General features: G+C 35.3%; 1 protein-coding gene and 1 pseudogene across 1 annotated transcript; one reads left to right on the top strand and one right to left on the bottom strand.

Moving 5' to 3' along the window:
- Positions 1-8,629: 8,629 nt before the first annotated feature.
- On the bottom strand, positions 8,630-11,402 carry LOC146948664 (uncharacterized). Its single transcript, XM_085744876.1, has 5 exons — positions 11,173-11,402; positions 10,657-10,830; positions 9,824-9,894; positions 9,653-9,710; positions 8,630-9,214 (listed from the first exon to the last, which is right to left on the bottom strand). Exons 2-5 carry the CDS (start codon positions 10,726-10,728, stop codon positions 8,960-8,962), a joined length of 456 nt encoding a protein of 151 aa, XP_085601002.1. The 5' UTR covers positions 10,729-10,830; positions 11,173-11,402; the 3' UTR covers positions 8,630-8,959.
- A 3,230-nt stretch (positions 11,403-14,632) lies between these two features.
- On the top strand, positions 14,633-15,326 carry LOC146948665 (protein FAR1-RELATED SEQUENCE 5-like; annotated as a pseudogene).
- The last annotated feature ends 6,478 nt before the right edge of the window (positions 15,327-21,804 follow it).

Genomic DNA, 21,804 nt, shown 5'->3' on the forward strand with positions numbered 1-21,804 from the left:
TACTGTGTCCTTACTCTGCCAAATTAAATTGCGCAACACACTTAGGATTTTCGTTTCAACTTTTGTATCCTAGAAATCCTTAAAGTCATAAGAGTTTGTTCAACATTGTTTAGTTTACACCAACAACTGTTTATCCGGTGTAAGAACAAATTTGTTTATATTTGTTGTAAACAAATGGAAGTCTCTTGCTTGCAAAGCTTGAGCACCAGAAGTCTCTTGGGGTTGCCCTTGAGCACTGAAAGTCTCTTGCCTGCGTGCTTGAGCAATAGAAGTATCTTCGAGTTGTCCTTGAGTAGTGGAAGTCTCTTGGTAGTGATCTTGAGAATTTGAAGTCTCTTGCAAGTGTACATGAAAGTTTGAAAGTCTCTATATCCCTTGGAAGTGCAAAAGACTAGACTACTCCTGTGTTGTGGAAGGAACTAGTATAAATTGCTTGTGTATGCTCTTTCTCTCTTTCTCTCTATCTATCTTTTATCTTTGTGTTCTATTATTCCGTTGCACTCCCTTCTTATGTTTTTCTCGCCTTCAGTTGGTATCAGAGCACGGTCTGTGCTCAGCCACTTACATGGGTCACGCTCAAAGATCCAGTGATTAAGACATGTCTTTTGACAATGAACCTAGAACTTTAGTAAAAGGCTAACCAATTGAGAAGAACATTTATTCAAAGAAACCTCCAGTCTTCAATGGGGATGCTTCTCAGTTTTCCTCGTGGAAGAGAAAGATGTACAATCACATTATTGGTATTTATGATGAGCTGTGGGATATTGTTGAAGATGGTACTGAGGTTGAAGTTGATGAAGAAGGAATGGAACGTGACAAAAAGAGTCTAACTGAGGTTTAGAAGAAGCTCTACAGAAAGCATCACAAGGTGCCTGGAATTCGTTTAGAAGTTATACCTCATTCATAATATATGAAAATTGTCAACAAATCTTCTTCCAATACCATCTTTTAATCCATGTGTTCTACTTATGAGGGAAACCAAAAGGTTAGGGAAGCCAAAGCTAACTAATTGGTAAATCAGTATGAACTTTTTAGAATAAAGGAAGATGAGGACATTGAAACCATCTATTCAAGGTTTCAGAATCTTTGGTCTGGTCTTCACGTTCTGAAAACGATCTATATTGTATCTGATCATGTCAAGAAGATTCTTAGGAGTCTTCCTGCCAGATACAGGCCAAAGGTAACATCCATTCAGGAGGCAAAGGACTTGGATACGCTAAGTTTGGAAAACCTCATAACTCTTAAAAGTCATGAGATTAAGCTTGTTGGAGATAAACCAGCTGAGAAATTCAAATATCTAGCCTTGATAGTTGAGGACAAATCTATTACAGCTCTTTAGACTATTGAGTCAGTAAAAGAATTATCTGATGGAGATTTTGACAGTGGTTCAGATGTAAAAAAGATGGCATATTTGACCAAAATATTTCATTACCTAACCAAAGGAAATAAGCTCTCAAGTAGAAGAAGTGGTTCAAATGGTTCAAAGCTCAAGGATTCTAAGGAAGATCGGAATGGATGTTTCAACTGCAAGAAGACTGGACACCTCATTGTTGACTATATATCCAGAGTTACAGAAGGACAAATTAGGGAAAGAAAGCTTTGGGAAGAAAATCTACAAAAGGAGGCTCAAGGAGAGTCTTATGACAACCTGGAAGAACTTGATGAGAAAGCAGAAGCTGACAAGGATGAAGAAGAAGAAAATTTGGGTTTGATGGCGTCATTAGCTTCTGATTCTGAATCTGAATTAGACTCTGACGAAAAATACAATGAACTTCTTTTCCTTTCAAAAGAGGGGTTAATTGATAATGTCAAAGAACTTGCTTTAAGATGATTAAACAAATCGCAAGAGTATATAAGCTTAAAGGAGAAGGATGATTTGTTGGAAGCGAACAATAGCACTATGAAGAAGTATTATGAACAACTTCGAGTTAGAAACGACGTTCTTCAGAGTCTGAATAATATTGTAATGAACGAAAACCTAACCTTGAGAAAGCACCTCAGTCAACTTGAAGAGAAGATCAAGGTTTTGGAGAAAGTTGTTGAAGATAATGTCATCAGATCCTTGACAAAGCATGAATAAGCCCTCCAAGAGTTTATGGCTAGCTCGATTGAAAGAAGCAGATTGACTTTCACGATCTATGGCATAAGCAAGAACCATGGAGAAGGAATTGGATGTTTAGAGACACCCGACAAGAAGAAGCAATCTCCATAAGAATCAATAAAGCTGGTTTAAAATTAATTACTTGCAAGATCAACCAGTAAATCTTAAGGACATATTGTGCTTTGTTATTTTCCAGAAATTTATGTTTGTTCTTCAAGAACATAGAAAGACTATGAAGATAACTATCGAATTTAACCCAGTCAAATCCGTTGAAGTTACTTTCAAAAGAAAATAAAAATAATTGCTTGAAATAAACAAGTAAATTGCAAAGATATATAAGAAAACAAACTTAAACTGCATTGATTGAATGTAAATTGGTACACATGTTCATACATTGCAACTTGTGACTCATTTCTCTCTTGAATACAGATAGTTTGAGTGTAAGTTTTATGTATGATTGGACTGTGACCTTTTTTCCCTAAGGAAAAACTACTATTTATACTAACAGAAATAACTACCTACATTAAGATTTGAAACTTCAACTGCTACAAACGAACAACATATATCCATTCGATTTGAAATTCAAACATCTGCCTCTTGGAGATATCCGTTGCTTGACCTTATCCAAAACGAACTGCTCTTCGATACTTTTTCGCTTGTCGAACTAAAATCCACGCTTCGAGCATTTCCAGCAAGTCCAATCTTCGATTAAATATCTAGATATAAAAAACATATCATTTCTTTCGATTTATAAGGTCAACTTTAGTTTGACTGCATTAAGATAGCCTTAAAATTATAGGCTAACAAAGACCAGCCGTTGAGAACAGTCCAAGGCCAAACACTTTTAAATCTATAGTCTTGGATAGTCCTCAACAATCAAGCTCTAAGCCTAAGACACAAAAGAAAGCAAATTATTCCAGAGTTAACAAAAAAGGACTTAGGAGGTTGTGGGTACCCATAAGTGAAATTGTGTACATTTCTGAAGAGGACAAAAAATATGGACAATTACTGCTCACATTCAAAAATGGAAGAATATTGTGGATACTCGAGAGAACAAGGAGAAACTGACTACTGATCTGGTAACCTTCTATCTCTTATGTATTTGTGTATTTATTATTTTGAAAGATCTGAACATGGTGTGCTTGGCATAAATTCATTATGTGACAGTCACCATAATGTGTGTTTACACCGATTTTTGGTAATGTAAACTCCATTATCCATCGACGGGGACAAATGTATTTTTAAAGGGGATCATTCAAGTCTCGCGGCTTATGACATCACTTCATGCATTCTTGAAGAACATTAATATCATAATTGCATCCACCATCTTTTAATAACAAGTTGTCTCTTGACAACATGATGGAAAAATGCTCAAGTGAGCATATTAAAAAGAAGAAGAAAGAAAAGAAAGATGAAAAGTAATGATAATTGCAAAAGAAAGAGGAAAATAAAGCAAGAAAATTAATATTAAATTGAAGGAATGTAAAGGGTGGTTGGAATCTATCAATCCACACTCTCGTGAACCCATTTGCTCCGCAGCGGGGGTGTTAGAGTTTAAGAAATCAAGAAACCAACCATTTGTTTTTATTACAAACTAATATATATAGACCTTGTAGAAAAACTACCACTAAATCCTAAGGTCTAGATTAAAAGTAGAAATAACTTCCTAAGGCACTAAGAAATAACTTCCAAGCACTAAGAAATATCTTCCATGCACTTAGACACTAGGAAATAACTTCCATGCACTTCAGCCTTGTTTGCCGCTACACGTTCCACTTTGCCTTATTGCACTCCAACTGTAACTTCCTTTGTTGAAAATGCGGTATGTTGAAGTCTGTATGCTCTTGGTCAAATTTGCGGTATCTCTTTGAACTTTGCAACATGTCGAAATAACTCATCTAACTCGTCGAAATATAATCATAACTTCGACCAAATATTTTATTTTTTGTATTGACAATGTGACAATGAGATAAAAGCATATGCATGGATATCAACTACATGACACAACCCACAATGTTCACAAAGTTAGGATCGAAGGAAAATATTTTCACAAATGAACGCTTAAACTTGAGTGATCAAAAAAGGTTAATTCTTTATAGTCAGTAATGAAAAATAGTTCTAATTTAGAAAGAACTTTTTGAGAAAAACTATTTTTCAACTTTTAAGAATATTACTCCCTCCGTTCCTTTTTAAGTGTTGTTTTAGAAAATTAACACGAAAATAGCAAAGTGTATTTTTGCACATTTTCTTCCTATTATACCCTCAATTTAATCTACCAATACATTCCTATTTTTCGGCACACATTTTATCTTTCTAATAAATTTAATATGTGATATTTTTCTCGTAACAAACATTTGTTTTTTTCAAAGATCGTAACAAACATTTGTTAGTTACTATCTTTTTCTCCAACAATTTTTTTTTTTTTGCACACTCTCTTTCTCATAACTAACAATTGTCAATTTTCTAAATATTGTGCACATCTCTTTAATTAATTTAAGTCAATATAAAAATTATTCCAACTTCACATTAATCAAAAGCTAATAAAAATTAACTTTCCTCCAACTCCTTTAATCAAAATTCTTAAGAATTATTCATCTTATTTATAGAATTTTAACTCTTCATAAAATCATTATTATATGTAACAAAATTTTATTTAAATCTGAAGATAACAAAGAACAAATTTTATTTTAAAAAAATAAACAAACTTTGTTTAAAAAAACAAACTTTAGTTTTTCAAATATATAGCATTAATTAGTTTTATTGAAAAAGATAAGAGTAACCAAACAAAGAAAAAGATACGAGTAATTGACAAAGGGTATAATTGAAAAATCGTACCCTTAAAATACCAAAACGACAGTTAAATAGGAACGAAAAATTCACCCTAAAACGACACTTAAAAAGGAACGGAGGGAGTATCTTACTTCTTCAGGGCTTCAGAAGGCTTAAATATGTTATTCGTCCCTGCAAATAGGGGTCGCTTAAAATTTCATCCCTGCAATCGCTAATCCTTTTTTTTGCCCCTGCAAAGTTTAATCAGTTAAAAATTCGTCCCTTGACCAAGTTAATGACTGCCACGTCATCAAATTAACAAAATGGCATGGGAATTGACAAAAATACCCCTGGCTTATTTTTTTTTTTGTTTTTTTTTTCTTCAAAAAAAAAAATCAGTTTTTTCCCGAATTTTTTTTACGATTTTTTCCCGAAAATTTTTCAGTTTTAATTTTAACAGTTTTTTTCCGAAATTTTTTTTGACTTTTAATTATTTTTTCAGATTTTTTTAATTTAAAAAAGAATTTTCAAAATTTTGAAAAAAAAAAATTTTGAAGGAAAAAAAAATTAGCCCAGGGGTATTTTCGTCAATTCCCATGCCATTATGGTAATTTTGATGACGTGGCAGTCATTAACTGGGTCAAGGGACGAATTTTTAACTGATTAAACTTTGAAGGGACAAAAAAAAAGGATTAGCGATTGCAGGGACGAAATTTTAAGGGACCCCTATTTGCAGGGACGAATAACATATTTAAGCCCCTTCAGAATATCTCATTTGGGGTCTGGTTATGGTGCATAAGGATTTTCCTTATGCACCCTGCATAAGGATTGCTAATATGGCCCATTAATTTGTAGTCCAACAAATTTGCTTCCTACACCCCCATTCCTTCATTTCATACTTTCTCAGAGTAAAAAAGAAAAACACGAATGAAGAAGAAAGAGAAGAATCTCGCCGTCGTTGTCACCGTCGTCATGGAGTTCGGAGCAACCACCTCAACACTAACAAAGAAGCACTCCAACAGCCACTCCGCCACCGGAAGATCTGCTTACGACGGCGTTTTCGCTACTCCAATCAAGCTAAGAACTCCAAACTTCTCTCAATTCGACGATTACAACGAGGTTTGTGGTTGCTCAGATGCTTCTTCTTCGATTCCGATTCTCGAACTTCCGGAGCTCAAGGAAAGAAGTTTACACCTCCGGCGCACTCATGATGTTCTACATGAAAGAAGTTTACACCTTCGGCCACGACGTTCAAACCGCCACAAAGCTTCTCGGATCCACTCCTCATGATCAACTTCATATCAAAACCTCTGATTCCTTCTCCGGTTTACTCCTTGTTGCTATTGGATTCCTCCTCTTCATGGTTTCGTTTGTGAAAGATCGTGATTTTCAGCATTTCTTTGCGAAAGGTTGTTTTTTGTTGCATGTGTTTATGGCTCTTTGGAGGATTTACTTTGAACGGAAAGTTGAAGATCTTGCTTGGGATTGGTTGAGACAAACTGTTGGTGATGTGCTTTTGGAGCTTTCATGGGTTTTCTTTCTTGTTTACTCTTGGAGAGAGAAGTATGATTAGATTTAATTTCCTTTTTGATTTTGTTTATTGTTATCATTATCATTATGAATTTTCTCTGTAAAAATTGACCGATTATATCACATGTTTTCTTATCAAATCGGTATTTAAATCGTACATTATTATAAGTTGTGAAATGTGAATTACCTTACCCTGAGTTCAATTAGGGTGGAAATGTGGTATTTTTATTGATTTGTTATTGTGGGTATGAATGATACATGATTGTTATTGAATTTGTAACTTCACCTATGTTTCGAGATGACACATGAGGTTCATCTTTCGCAGGACTATTGCTTACAGAGCTAGGTAGTCCGTCTGGCGGAAAGTCCCCAAATACATATTCCGTTTCCTGAGACGGAATAAGCAATTTAGCATGGATTATAGTTATTCTACTAAAATTTCTTGATGCAAAGTAGATAGCGAACAACAGAATAGAAATCACACATAAATTTGGCTAGATATTAATCACTTCACCCCCTGCTTAATGCAATATTACTAACATAGTAAGTTTATGCGTGAACCACCTAGGCATGTGAATGGATTTATGATAGATATGCTAGGGCAAGACGATCTAGTAAGTGGATTCAATCTATTTACATTGTGCTAGAGTAGTATTATTAAGGGATTGTTGGGCTTAAGTTATTTGAGTTTATGGTATAAGCACTAGTGAGACTGTTGTGGAGAGCTTATGGAAACACCTTATGACATTTTCATAAGTAGTTTTCAGCTTAAGTTTGGATTTTTCGGTTTTCGGAAGCTATGAACAGTGTAGAGATTTAGAAGCCATACACCACAATGCACTTTGTTAGAACTTTGTTAAACTCTAAAAACTATGCAAAAACCATTGTGCTGTGGAAATGGTTTTGGTCAGTTGTACTCCAAAACCATTAGATGTATTTAATGGTTTTTCTTTCAATGCTTTTGCCGATGCACTGGGATCATATAAACTGAGATCATATAAACTGAGATCAAATGGCCGATGCACTGGTTTTCTTTCAATGCTTTTGCCGCATTTCAATTACTTGCTCCATCCTTATGAAGCCTGACACTAATATGTTTGGTTTTATTGTATGTGCGTATGAATTATTTGAATATAACAAAAAATTCATTATTGTTATTTTTGTTAGGAAAAAATACACAAGAGCCAGAAATATAAGTGAAAATAAGATGTAATATGGACATAGAGATTTAGAAGCCATACACCACAGTGCACTTTGTTAGAACTTTGTTAAACTCTAAAAACTATGCTAAAACCATTGTGCTGTGGAAATGGTTTTGGTGAGTTGTACTCCAAAACCATTAAATGTATTTAATGGTTTTCTTTGATCATGCAGGTGAAAAAAACTAAAAAGCTAGAGCCATTGTCATCATTCAGTTTTGGGCTAACACAAATGGATGAGGAGGAAAGGAATGACACAGCTTCATCATCTGATGGTGGTAAAAAGAAAGAGCCAAAAACAAGAAAGTCTAAGGGTAAAGAAAAGAAGCATCAAATAAAGAAACAACAACATGTTGCACAAGATTCTGATGAAGGAAGTTCAGATGATGAAGAATTGATTCAAAAGCTAGCACGTTAATGTTTTTTTTATTGAATTTCTGGATTTCTAGATTAGTGTTAAGTTTCTTGTTAATGTTTGTATCAAGTTTATGAATTTCTGGATTTGTATAAAGTTTATGGTGAAACAAACTTAGGGGTATGGAATACTGAAACCATAAGTATGGTTTAATGGTTTTGATAGTTAGGTGTGTTTTTTTTATAGTATCTATCGTATTATACTATTAATCTTATTTAATTTTTGGTCCAATAATGTTCAATTTAATTTAATTTTACTAAAATTAGGGGCATGGAATACTGAAACCATAAGTACGGTTAAATGGTTTTGATAGTGTTCTATGTGAAACCAAAATAACTGCCTAATGATTTTAAGTGAAATTATTAATTTGTTTTAAACAATTTATCTTCTAGAAAAAAAAAACATACTTTTGCTTTATTTTATGTTTGTTTTTCGTGTTAAACCTCTCGAGTTTCTACGAAAAGTGACATAATCAGTTGGTTGTGTCTTTTTATAGTATCTATCATAGTATACTGTTCATTTATTTAATTTTTGGCCCAAGAATGTTCAATTTTATTAACCACTTAATAGTACACACTCATAACCTATTAAATAATTGTCAAATGGTAAATAAAATAAAAGAATAGTGAAAATTATTATTGATAAATGGTTTTAAATAAAAACAATTACCGAAACCATAAGTATGGTTCAATGGTTTTGCTAGTGTTCTATGTGAAACCAAACTAACTGTCTAATGGTTTTGTAACAACCTATAATCATGAATACGTAACAAGTGCTCCTAAAAGATGCTAGCTATGTACCTACAATCACCAGAAGTATAAAAACTCTTAACGACAAATGAGAAAATGGGATTGTTCACCGTTTTTTACTACTGCACCGTTTGAGGAGCAATCCCATTATTCACGAATTACAGCAAACAAATGAGAAAATTATAAAAAAATTAATCTATTCATTTCCATCAGAGTCATCATCAAATATGTACAGGTATGGAATCACAGTAGTGCGATCAACCAATTCATTTTGAGAAACATCAGTGTTTTCCCCTGGTGAGCTCCATCCTAATCGTTGAATATAAACCGTATCATAAGCTTCAATATCCAATCCTGAAGCAAGGAATAGTTGAATCTCATACACAAATTTGTCGGTTCTTGCTCCCAGGAAAGGCCTAGCTGATTTAGAGACTGACATCATGAACTCCTCCTGATTCAGAGATTAGAGAATTAACAGACATCACTTTTTTCATATTCATATAATGTTATACGATTATATCAGTATCAGAAAACTGACCATTCAACTACCAAAAGACAGATTAATATACAGCAGTCATCAGAAAATATGATCCAGCAAAAACATGGATTAATTAACAGCAACAATGATGAAGGGAAATGCTTCCCATGAGAAGCTCGACAGAAATTCATCTTCATCCACAGAGACACGCATTGAACCAGTGAACATTATGATCTAGAATCATGTATCAGTATCTCTACCCAAATCAGAGTTGTACAAGCAACACATCTTCATAAATCAATTTGATTCCTATATCTTTCTATCTCAATTCTCAACAAATTTGTGGATGGAAAGAAAAAAAATACGAAGAAAATATAGCACAACATGCCAAACTGAATATAAGAAAAGTACCTCATTCAACATCTTATGTAGCTCATCTCTGGCCTCAACAACTCTATCCCTGTCATTGCTGTCAACGACAAATATAAGACCTCCACAAGGGAAAGACAAAAAGGAGGAGAGGGGGGGTGCTAAAATATCTTGTGAAGTACACTATTTTCAAAATGAATTTGAATAAAATACCTTGTCCTGGCCTCCAACATCCCAAACAGTGAAGCTAATGTTCTTATATTCCACAGTCTCAACATTGAACCCTAAATTAAAATATAAAATAAATAAATTAATGAATACAAATAACAGCATTTCAACCTTTCTACGCAGCACTCTTGCAAAAATAAAATTAGAATAATCTTTTGATCATAATGAGTATTTTAAATAAAGTTTCCCATCAAGTTTAAAATAAACATGGATGAAATTACATGGTAAGTGTAACTCCTCCATAAACACGAATGAACTTAACAAAAATTATGTTCTACAAACCAAATGCATATTTCAATTGAGAAGCTCTTGTAAGATAGAACCTAATCCAAACTAAGTCATTATAGTTGTTTAACAATATTTGCACGTCTAACATCAATCACACATGTTAAACAATATATGACATAAATTTTGGGATTTCATTGTTAAATATAAAGGCAAACTTCTTCACAGATTTAACAATGTGTTGACCACTTGATCACGTTCAATGTTAAACAATCATTGAATTAACATGCAAAGAAGTCGGTTATATAGCAAAAGACCAAAGCAATCAATACATACATTACATATAGTTTTACAAATGCCAATCAGGATAAAATCGATAGTGAACTACATAGCACCGACACTTAGACCAAACGTGTGTCCGATGTCTAAACACAACAGGTGTGATTGCATTCAATTATGTAATTTTTTCAAATAATTATCAGTGTCAACATGTCCATACATAAGCAAAACTTGCAAATCAAAATTCACACAGGTAAATAACAATTATGATATATGAATCTAGCTAACAACAAAAGTCGAACCGAGAAACTTACCAATAGTAGGAATGGTGGTGACAATTTCTCCAAGCTTGAGCTTGTAGAGAATGGTGGTCTTACCAGCTGCATCGAGACCAACCATCAGAATTCGCATTTCCTTCTTCGCAAATAACCGAATGAACAGCTTCGTGAATGTTAACCCCGTTTTCTCCTTCACTTCCTTGATCAAACCTAAATTTCAATCAAAATTTCAATAACAAATCTCCAAAACATAAACATTATTCATAATTTCTTGCGCAAATCAATTAAATCCTAAATCAAAACGCTAATACATCAATAAATTGCATTGATATCATCAGATTCAATCAGATCTCACGCTAAACGAGAAAATATTAAAGAAAGTAGCATGCAAAATCGATTTTCACTGTTGATCGGATCGCACAAGATCAAATGAAAAAATCGATAAAAAGACGAAAATTAACTGAACGATGAAAAACAGAAGGATCTAAACAGATCGAACGAATGGAAAGATTCGATTTGCATGAAGAAATTGGATCTGAGATTTGAATTTACCTTGGAAGAAGAAAAGTTGATGTAGCAGAAATCGCAAAGACAGAGAGAGAAGGGTGAAGAATGCTTTGCAGCAACGCGGAATAGGAATTGTGGGGTATGAGTTGGAAATTGGATCTGAGATTTGAATTTACCTTGGAAGAAGAAAAGTTGATGTAGCAGAAATCGCAAAGACAGAGAGAGAAGGGTGAAGAATGCTTTGCAGCAACGCGGAATAGGAATTGTGGGGTATGAGTTGAGAACCACATGATCATTACACGTGTCCAATTATCTGATGGTTGTGATTAACTCATGCATGGTGCATAAGTTATGACTTATGCACCATAACTTATGCCTCTCATTTGTATGTACTTTGTACAAATAAAAAAAAATATGGACTAATCATGGTTAATAATCACAACATATAAAGATTGGATAATTTCTCAAGAATAACATGTGATTCTCTTAAGAGAAATAAACTAGATATACATTGTGCATCATTCTACAACTAATAAAGTTGAGGAATCAGTGCACAACATATATGCTAACAAAAGGATTTATATTACATATCAAAGCTAGAGAAAAATCTTGAAAAGATGTCTTAGAACAAATCATAAGAATGTCTTCAGGAGAATGAAGTATGATGAGAGGTGATACTTCAAAAGGAAATCAAAATTGGAATATATCCTTCTTGATCTCAGAAGAACGTTGTTGGAAACAAATTGTATGATCAATAGAAGATTTCAATTAGGAGAGCAGATAAAAGAACATGCAAAGGTATAACAAACTCTTCTCACTAGCCAACAGTGTGTAGATATGGTTGAAGGACATAATCTGATAGTGCTCATAATTTGTTACAATGATAACCTTTTATGGGTAAAGTCTGATAAGAATAAGCATAAGCATCTGATAACGGGTTCCACTTTGGTGCCATAGTTGTGTGCCATTGGTGCCATTGGTGCCATCTCCACCACACACACACACATCACACACACATCCCCACATCCATCAACACACATCAACGGCCAGGATTGCATCAATGGCACCAATGGCACCCAAGCAATGTCATGGAAGTATTTCCCTCTGATAACATCAGAATCTCTGAAACCTCAAACTCGGATAAGAACCAAATCTAGCGTGTCATATAAGTGGAAAGGTCTCTCAACTACTTTGTTGACACCTGGCCCACTAAGTTGACAATTAGACAGAGAAATTTTATGTGACGTGTATCTCAACTGTTGGGTAATAACCGTAAGACAATGATGGTTTTTCTTTGAACGCTGTGTCTCGCGCTCCCTTTGGAGTTAAAATTTTTCTTTATTCAAAATTGGGCATACAAAAGGTTTTGATCAAAAAGCACCGTTACACAATCATTCACACACAATCACTCTCACATCTTACACTTTTTGTTCTCAAGCCTCCTCCGAAAACAACCTTTTTTCAAAAGTAACCCTAGAAACCAAAAGCCTTCAGAAGTCTCAATGGCATCGTTATTCTCTCAAATTGCTGTCAACAACGAACCAAGTGTTGATTTCTTTCACAAATTGAAGACGATGAGTATCCTAGAAGAGAAGTTAACAGTGAGGCCAAAAGATATTTTTTACTTATTCGGGTTAAAAGAGAATGGAATCCACCTGCTAAACATAATCGATTCTCACCAGTGGCATCACTATATCAATCTGTTAAACAATCCAAACTACTCGGAACTTGTAAAGTACTTTTAGGTTAGAGAAGAAGTGTTTGATAAAAGAGCAACATATGAAGAACTCATAAGAGCAAGGACAAGGGATCCCAGGAATGCAAATAAGTCAAGAAAGGAACTTGGGTTGAAGGAGTTTTTTGAGACAGAAATAAGGTCATCTGTCCCAGGAGCTCCGCTGGTCATCACAAAAGGCCTAATCTCAAAATTGCTTAAGGTATAGGGTTGACAATGAACCGAACCAATTCGAAAATAGTTCGAGACTCGATTCGGTAATTAATTCGTTGAACTTTGTTCATGAACCAAACGAGTCAAACTTGAGTTAAAAATTAAGTTCGTCAGACAAATAAGTTGAACTTGAGCTAATTATAGTTCAACGTGTTTGGTTCATGAGCCAGTTATATATATATAATCCATTGTTAAATCAATTACACTATTTTTAAAAGAAATGTTATTTATCGGTGTTTTTTGTTGCTACTTTATTAACAATTATAAAGTAAAAAAAGAATTAAATCCAATAGAGAAAGAGATGGCCACTTGAGTCAAAAGAAAATAAAATGATAATGTATGATGGTAATGCCCACTTGAAAATGTTGACAGCAAACTAAGGTCATTCAGGAACTAGCTACTATTAGGCTTGCAGTTCACTAGTCCCACATTGGAAGTTTACATCAGGGTATTGAGCGACTTATCTTACAAAACAACAACGCCTATTTCCTTCTTTAATACGGGAATCCGTTTATGGTGTTATTATTCAGTAGTTATTTTCTTAATTGGTTTTTAGACCAATTGAAAGGTTTATGAGTTACTTTTTGCTCATTTAAACCACAGTTTCTCCTTCTTTTTTCTCTTTCTTAATTCATTTGATTCGAGCTATCGAGCTGAACCAAGTTGTTTGCGAGCTTGACTTGAGTCGAGTTTGAGTTTAGTTGCTCTAGTTATGTGAACTTTAAACGAATTGAACTTGAGTTGGAAAAAAATTCGTGTCGAACTCGAGTCGAGTTTTGAGCCGAGTAAATTCTTATCGAGTCGAGTCGAGCTCAGACAGATTCGACTCGACTCATTTCCAGCCCTATTAACGAAGATGAATCTGAATGTTATAAAGAAAACTCTCTGTATGAGTCAGAAGAAGTAATTAGAGACAAGCCTAAAAGGCTTGGATATATATATATATATATATACACACACACACATATATGAGATAGGATCCGTTGACACTAGGTGTCCACGAATTCGTCGACACCAATTCCCAACCGTCCAGATCTATTAATCATACAGTTCACAATGTTTACTTTTAAAAAGGAAACTTAGGTATTAAAATTTTCACGTGACATTTTTTCACTGTCTTTTCTCCGCGTTGTCTTGAGGTTTTGATAGAAAATATAGCAAGTCACCATTGCCGCCGAGGAGAAGGTTCTGCACCTTCGTCATCGCGTGAGTTTTCTGTAACACAATTCTTTTTCCCTCAAGATTTTATGGACAAAGCATCCTTTCCCCTAAGATCAATTGAGTACACCGTCAAAAACAAGTGGCACCGCCATATGATTGTCTTTCACGTGTCAATAGGAATTGGCACCATAATATTCTTTTATTTGTCTTTACATTTTCACTAATACCATGTTTCTCCCATAATTAAATACTTTCATTGTTCATTGAGGCAATTATATCCACGCCATATTATTATTATTATTATTTTTGCTAATGTCATGTTTCTCTCATGATCATGATCATGAATACTCATTATTCATGGCTTCTTTTTTTTTTTTTTTTATATCCTATAGGTACATGGATAATGAGTATGTGGAAAATTCTACTGTTGAGTGTTTAGAAGACCATGAGATAGTTGATGATGTGTCTAATGATTTAGAACCAAATTTAGAAAATTCCAAGTCACCTGAAGCTAATATTTGTCCTATTGTTGATATGGAATTTGACTCCATTGTGGATGTAAAAGAATTCTACACATCGTTTGCCAAGAAAGAAGGTTTTGGAGTTCGTGTTCGGTCTACTAAGCAAATTTTTTGCATGCTTGTATGCGCTAATGAAGGTACACATATAGTAAAGGGTGAAAATGAAGAAGGGAAGAGAGAGTTCAACCTCAAGAACTGATTGTAAAGCATCACTTACTGTTTCAAAAGCAGGGAAGAGAAGTAAATGGGTTATAAAAAGCATAAACAATGTTCACAATCATGGAATGGTTAGTCCTAAGAGTGTGGCCAATCTGCTTTCTCATAATTAGAAAATGACTGCAGCAACTAAGAGCCTCGTTGAGAAGTTTGATGAAGAAGGAGTACCTACAGGGAAAGTTGCTACAATGTTTCAGGGTGAAGATAATGCCTTGTCTAGTCGGGATTGCTGGAATCATCTTAGAAATCTCAGAAGAAGAAATCTTGATGTGGGAGATGCTCAAGTTGTCTTTAAATTTTGCAAGAAAAAACAAGTTGAGAATCCCAATTTTTTTTTATGCAATACAATGTGATGATGAAGATAGAATGATAAATTTCTTCTGGGTGGATGGAAGAGCAAGATTGTCGTATCAATTTTTTGGTGATGTTGTTACATTTGATACAACCTATAAAACCAACAAGTATGATATGCCATTTGCACCCTTCACCGGATTGAATCATCATTTTCAATCTATCTTGTTTGGTTGTGCTTTGTTGCAAGATGAGACTCAGAAGTCGTTTGAGTGGTTGTTTACTTTTATTTTAGAGACAATGTTTATGTTGCTTAAATAATGATACAACAGCTGCCCATTCAGCCAACATTTTCGATACAGCAGCTCATTCAGCCAATATTGGTACTGAATTTTGGCGATAATACTAAATTTGATTTTGGCGATCAATGTCTTTATTATAATATGACAGCAGTTGTTATAATATGTACTGACAATGTTCCATCATATATATTCTCAATGGCAGAGCCAATAACATGACAGCCAATTACCTCATAATATAACAGCAAGGATTGATATCCATGATTTTAGTCAGCAATATAGTACACTCTGCCAGCAACCACCGAGCACATACATCAACAACTTCAATTGGACTTAAATTTGAGCATCATTCATAAGAAAATAAGCAGTATTTGCTCCAGAGTTTATTTAATTTCAATCTCAATTGAGTAACATAGACATTGTAAGAAAAAATAAACAGATGGTTCTTTAGAGCAAAACTTACTTAATACAAGAAACACCAAAGTTTAGAGTCTCTTTATATGGTAGACAATGTAATAAAAAAGCATATAGATTAGGAATCATCATACAACAAATCAAAACTTACTAAATTTACAAACAAGTTTCAAACCAGATAGTTTTCTAAAGAAGATCTACTTGGTACCATCTCCAATGGTTTTATTATCTACAACAATTTTAACTTTCCTATACTCAACATCTAAAAGTTGCATAGAACATCCTTCTGAAACCACTGCACAACGTTTATTGGCAAATATTGTCCACAAATAAAGCAGAGTAAATGCTGTCAATGCTCCACAACCAGTACCAAATATCATTGCAGCAAGAACTCTTAAAACACAATCATTCTTCTTTGCCCTTTCCTTTGGTTTAACAAGAATCAACATTAGTCAACTGTGTATTTACTAGTGTTTATTAGTTTTTAATATTGTAATTAATCATATTTAATATGTTACCAATTGTATACACAAGTATATGAATATAAATAAACATTCAGTATGGTCATGTAAGACACACAACCATTATACAATCTCGATTTGGTATCAGTAGTTTTAGGTTTCACGATCTGTTTTTATATGCCTCAGTAACCCTGCCATTACAAACGGCCACTGAGCAACCCTCATCTCTGCCACCGCGCATCTTCCCTCCGGTGTGCCACTACCAATAGGTTCGTCTCACTCCGACGACCTCTGCAGTCCAGCCAACACTCATGGCTGATACCGGAGGTGCCGATTCTTTTACTTTCACCAAAGTTTCGCTCATTCCGTGTGAGAAGGTAACCGGAACAACCAACTACAACATATGGGCTGGTGCCGTCAGACTCTGGTTTCACGGTCAAGGTCTTGAAGATCACTTGACCAAACAAGCCAAAGATATTGCCATTGTTCATCACACAAAATGGAAGCAAGTCGATGCATCCCTATGCACCGTTCTATGGTTTTCAATAGCACCCCATCTCCAAGCACAGTACCAAGCTTTAATTACTTGCTATGAAGTGTAGGAAAAGGCTAAGAAAGTCTTCTCTAATGATGTTCACCGTCTCTACAGCGTTGTTCACATCCTCAATTCTTTGAAATTGGAGAATATGGATGTTCAAGCTTATCTTAGTAAGCTTGATTCTTTAAAGGCTAATTTTCAAACTTTAATGCCTTTCACTAGTGATGCAACAACTCATGCCGAACAACGCAGCAAGTTTTTCATGGTCATGGCTCTTGTTGGACTGCCACCAGAACTTGATTCTGTGCGCAACCAAATTTTATCTGGATCTACTGTTCCTGATTATGAGACAGTTAGTGAACAATTGTTGCGATTGGCCACACCTCATGCTTTTGGTCATGTCTCCACTCCATCTCCTAATGATTCATCTGCTCTTGCCTAGCACTACAATGGCCGTGGTGGACGGAATGGAGGACGCAGTGGACGCAGTAGTCGTAATAGTGTTCGTTGCAACTATTGCAACCGCTACGGCCATATTGAAGCTGATTGTCGTACAAAAGTAAGAGAACAACAACAACAGCCTAGAGTTGTTGTCGTTGCTCAACCTACTACCGTCGGAGATGTTACTATTCCGGCCGCTGATTACAATGAGTTCCTTCAGTTCAAAGCAGCCCATCAGCCATCATCTTCTACCGTTGTTGCGTAGTCTGGTAATCCTGCAGCCTTTATCTCCGTGTTGTCCTCCCTTGGTCCTTGGGTACTTGACTCTGCTGCCTCTGATCATATGACTTGTAATAAATTTCTTTTATCTCATTTGTCTTACTTTGATTCTTTGCCTCCTATCACTGTGGCGAATGGTTCCAAAGTCAAAGTTCAAGGCCTTGGTTAGGCTCACCCACTTCCAAACTTGTCCTTAGATTATGTTCTCTATACTTCCGGTTGTCCTTTCAACTTAATATCTGTTAACAAACTCACTCGTACACGTAATTATTCGGTTCATTTTGTTGATAATTCTGTTTATGTCCAGGATCGACGTACAGGACGGACGATTGGAGCAGGGCATGGATTTGGAGGATTATATTATCTCTCACCGCCGGTGGCATGTGCTTCTTTTGCCTCTCAAAGCCTTACACATCAGCGTTTGGGTCATCCTAGCCTTAATAAAATGTGTCTTTTAGTTCCTATTTTTTCCAAGCTTTCGTCATTTGAGTGTCAATCATGTCAGTTAGGTAAACATACTCATCACACCTACACTCAACGAGTAAATAAAAGTGTTGAGTCACCTTTTGCTTTAGTTCATTTCGATGATTGGGATCCTAGTCGTGTCAAGTCAACTTTAGGTTACTCTTACTTTGTAACTTTTATTGATGATTTTTCACGATGTACTTGGTTATTTTTAATGAAAAATCGTTCAGAAGTTTTCCATATATTCAAAGAATTCTATGCAGAAGTGAAAAATCAATTTGATACTTCCTTAAAGTTTTACGCACTGATAATGCTCGTGAATATTTTTCATCCCAATTTCAAACCTTTTTAACTTCAGAGCGGATTATTCATCAATCATCATGTGCTCACACACCGCAACAAAACGGTCTCGCTGAACGTAAAAATCGTCATTTAGTTGAAACCGCAAGAACACTTTTACTTCACCATAATGTTCCTTTCCATTTTTTGGGTGATGCCCTTCTCACAGCCTGTCACCTAATTAACCGAATGCCCTCATCTGTTCTTCAAGATCATATTCCATACTCTATCTTGAACCCACATCATGAACTCTACCCAATGATTCTTCGTGTCTTTGGTTGCACATGCTTTTCTCATGACCTCACTCCAGGAAAAGACAAACTTTCAGCCAAATCTCTCAAATGTATTTTTCAAGGCTACTCACGTATACAAAAAGGTTATCGTTGTTTTTGTCCTCAACTTCAACGATACATTGTTTCCGCTGATGTCATGTTCTTTGAAACTTGCCTATTCTTCTCTGCTTCTGTGTCACCTGATGACAACTTTACTACAGATGTTCAAGATATCCCTTCTATTGTCCCGGAACCCATTGTAGCCCCTACCGCACCTCCCTTGCGTGTCTACCAACGACGAAAACCTCATCCACCAACAGTCAGAGATGATATTGATCCTCCGGCATCATCTCCTGCTTCAACTGCTCCTTTCGTTCCATCACCTGCATATGAACTTCCAATAGCATTACGGAAAGGTACTCGGTCACGTAATCCTAATCCTATATATGCTTGTGTTTTAAACTATGATCGTCTATCCACTTCCTATGTTTCTTTTGTGTCTGCTTTGGATTCTGTGTCTATTCCTAAGTTTACAGGAGAAGCTATGACTGATGCTAATTGGCGCCAAGCAATGGTGGAAGAAATGGCTGCATTACATTCAAATAATACTTGGGACATAGTTCCATTGCCTCCAGACAAAACCATTGTAGGTTGTCGATGGGTTTATACAGTGAAAAATGGGCCAGATGGTCAAATTGATCGTTTCAAAGCTCGTTTGGTAGCTAAAGGTTACTCATAAATATTTGGTCTCGATTATGGTGACACATTTTCACCTGTGGCCAAAATCAGTTATGTTCGCCTCTTTCTTGCGATGGCTGTCATTCATCACTGGCCCCTTCATCAGTTGGACATTAAAAAAGCCTTTTTACACGGTGAATTGCAGGAGTAAGTTTATATGGATCAGCCTCCAGGTTTTACTGTTCATGGTACTTCTAAACTCGTATGTCGGCTTCGCCGTTCTCTTTAGGGACTGAAACAGTCCCCACGTGCGTGGTTTGGTCGCTTCAGCTCTGCCTTAATACAATTTGGTATGGCTAGATGTGAAGCGGATCACTCAGTTTTCTTCCTTCATTCCTCCACCAGTCGGTGCATATTTCTTGTTGTCTATGTTGATGACATTGTCATTACAGAAGATGACTCAGAAGGTATCCAGTAACTCAAAGCCCATCTTTTCAAAAACTTTCAGACAAAAGACTTGGGTCCTCTCAGATACTTCTTAGGCATTGAAGTAGCACAGTCCTCATCAGGCATTGCAATTAACCAACACAAATATGCTCTAGATATTTTGACTGAAACTGGTATGCTTGATTGTCGTCCTATTGATACTCATATGGATCCAAACGTCAAGCTTCTTCCGGGTCAGGGGGTGCCATTGAAAGACCCGGTAAGATATCGACGTCTTGTAGGCAGACTCAATTATCTTACAGTCACTAGACCTGATATTACCTTTGCTGTCAGCAATGCGAGTCAATTTCTAAACGCTCCTTGTGATAGTCATTGGGACGCAGTTATTCGTATTCTCAGATATATAAAGAATTCACCAGGAAGAGGACTATTATATGAAGACAATGTTGATGCTAAAATCACTTGTTATTCAGATGCTGACTGGGCCGGATCACCATCAGATAGGAGATCCACTTCTGGATATTGTGTTCTTATTGGAGGAAATATGATCTCATGGAGAAGCAAGAAACAAAACACAGTTGCATTATCTTGTGCAGAAGCTGAATATCGTGCTATGGCAGCAGCCTCAAAGGAGCTTACATGGCTTAAGAATTTACTCTTAGGGTGTGTTTGGATCACCAAAGAAAGTAAGAGGAAAGATTGCAAGAGGAAAGATTGTTAAAGGAAAGAAAGTATGAGGAAAGTGAATGGAAAGTGAGATGATTTGTTAGGTTGTTTGATTATAGTGAAAGTGAATAGAAAGTGAAAGGAAAGAAAGATATATATTTAGTAAATGACATAAATATCCCTATGATAAAATGAGTTGTATTTAATATTTATTTAATATAATAATATGTTTATATTTACATGCTAATAAATGAAAATCGATATGTTAATATATGAATATTTTTACCGGTAGCTAGAATTAGCTATAATATGTGCTACCATCTCCATTTAAAAAAAAAAGTTGTTATATTACAATAATCCTAGTGCATCGAACTATTCATAATAACAAGGGTTATATCTGCCATTTCACTAAAAAATCTCAATCTGTGCCCTTTCTTCCCGTATATGAGAGGAAACAAATATGGGTGTGGACCCCACAAAAAGTGAACTTTCCTAACCTTTATATATGAGATCCAAACGACGGAAAGACACATCACAGAAAACTTTCATTCCTCAAGCCTCTCTTTCCCTATCCTTTCATAGGTTCCAAACAGACCCTTAGAGCTTAAATTAGGAGACCTCCAAGATACAAAACTCATATGCGACAATCAGGCTGCACTCCACATTGCATCCAATCTGGTTTTCCATGAACGAACCAAGCACATAGAGATAGACTGTCACTATGTAAGAGACAAAGTTCTTTCTGGTGAAATCACCACATATTTTGTCAAGTCTGAAGATCAATTGGCTGATATGTTTACTAAGTCTCTCAAGGGCTCTCGAGTGGATTATATTTGTAACAAGCTCGCTCATATGACATATATGATCCGGCTTGAGGGGGAGTGTTAAGAATCAACATTAGTCAACTGTGTATTTACTAGTGTTTATTAGTTTTTAATATTGCAATTAATCATATTTAATACGTTACCAATTGTATACACAAGCATATGAATATAAATAAACATTCAGTGTGGTCATGTAAGACACACAACCATTATACAATCTCAATAACAACCATTGGAGTCTTACTGTTTTTAACATAAACATTAGGATCAAGTGGCTCTGAATGCATTGAATGTTGTGGAAAATGTTGTTGGAGTAAGCCCTAATAGCCAATCTATATTAATTGGGTTTGACTTTGTATCATGATATTGATAAAAATATATTGTGAATATATAAATAATAAGGCATTTCTTTATTGA

This window comes from Medicago sativa, chromosome 2 (assembly GCF_051527215.1).
Source record: "Medicago sativa cultivar Bolivia chromosome 2, Bolivia_mono, whole genome shotgun sequence".
Classification (NCBI taxonomy): Eukaryota; Viridiplantae; Streptophyta; class Magnoliopsida; order Fabales; family Fabaceae; genus Medicago; species Medicago sativa.